General features: G+C 45.5%; 1 protein-coding gene across 1 annotated transcript in view; it reads right to left on the reverse strand.

The window, feature by feature from the left end:
- Positions 1 to 6: 6 nt before the first annotated feature.
- MEST (mesoderm specific transcript) overlaps positions 7 to 1,016 on the reverse strand; it is a gene marked incomplete at both ends in the record, with an annotated part of 5,114 nt that continues 4,104 nt past the window's right edge. Inside the window, 2 exons of the mRNA XM_057388811.1 lie at positions 7 to 164; positions 845 to 921. Of these exons, the coding sequence (XP_057244794.1) occupies positions 7 to 164; positions 845 to 921 (235 nt within the window). The remainder of the gene's footprint in view (positions 165 to 844; positions 922 to 1,016) is intronic.

The raw sequence follows: 1,016 nt of genomic DNA on the forward strand, positions 1-1,016 counted from the left end.
AATTAAAAACAGCCTCCATGAGGATGGAATTGAAGGAATAACCAGGAAAAAACATCCCTTGAAATGAAGTTCCAGCAGCACATTCCCATTTTTCTCGTACCTGTAGAGCTGGAGGAACTCTGGGTGTGGATTYACAGGGTCCAGGGGCCCGTAGATGAGATGCACTGCAAAGGGAGGCACAGACAGAGCTTTTATATCCATTAATTAATGGATTCATTAATTAGAACATCCCTCAATTAACACCAAGGAGCAGATATGATCCCTCCTTGTTTTTACTGGAGCACGGAACAAACCAGCACCAAAGGGGCTTGTGCTGCTCTGCCCTGGGGWCAAATTCAGCCTCCAAACCCCAAAATTTTCCTTGGATGCAACTTTTTTGGGTTTTGAGAAACTTCTCAACTTCCCTGGAGCAGAGAACCAGCCACAAACCAGGGAATTCTCTGCTGAAAAATTGGATTTGAGCTCAGAATAACCCAGAGGCTGAGGAATGGAAGGAGCCAGAGCTGTGCTCTGGTGCTGGGAAGCGAGGGGAGGACAATTCCCAAAAATCCCAAAAGGGTGGGGGAGAAAATTCCCAAAAGAGAGGGGGAAAATTCCCAATAATCCCAAGTGGGAGGGCAATTCCCAATAATCCCAAAAGAGAGGGGAGAAATTCCCAATAATCCCAAGTATGGGGGGAAAACTCCCAATAATCCCAAAAGAGGGGGGAAATTCCCAAAAATCCCAAAAGAGAGGGGGGAAATTCCCAAAAATCCCAAAAGAGAGGGGGAAATTCCCAAAAATCCCAAAAGAGAGGAGAAATTCCCAAAAATCCCAAGCAGGAAGGGAAGAGATTCCTACTCACGTGGGACTGAGGTAGACTTCAGAGCCCCAACCCAGCGCTCCCTGTGCTTCTTCCTCTGGTTTATGTACTGCAAAATACTGAAAAAAACCTCAATTTTACCCCTGGTTTATGTACTGCAAAATGCTGAAAAAAACCTCAATTTTACCCCTGGTTTATGTACTGCAAAATGCTG

Source organism: Malurus melanocephalus, unplaced genomic scaffold (genome assembly GCF_030028575.1).
Source record: "Malurus melanocephalus ecotype Western Australia unplaced genomic scaffold, MMel_1.1 scaffold_2555, whole genome shotgun sequence".
In the NCBI taxonomy this organism is placed as follows: Eukaryota; Metazoa; Chordata; class Aves; order Passeriformes; family Maluridae; genus Malurus; species Malurus melanocephalus.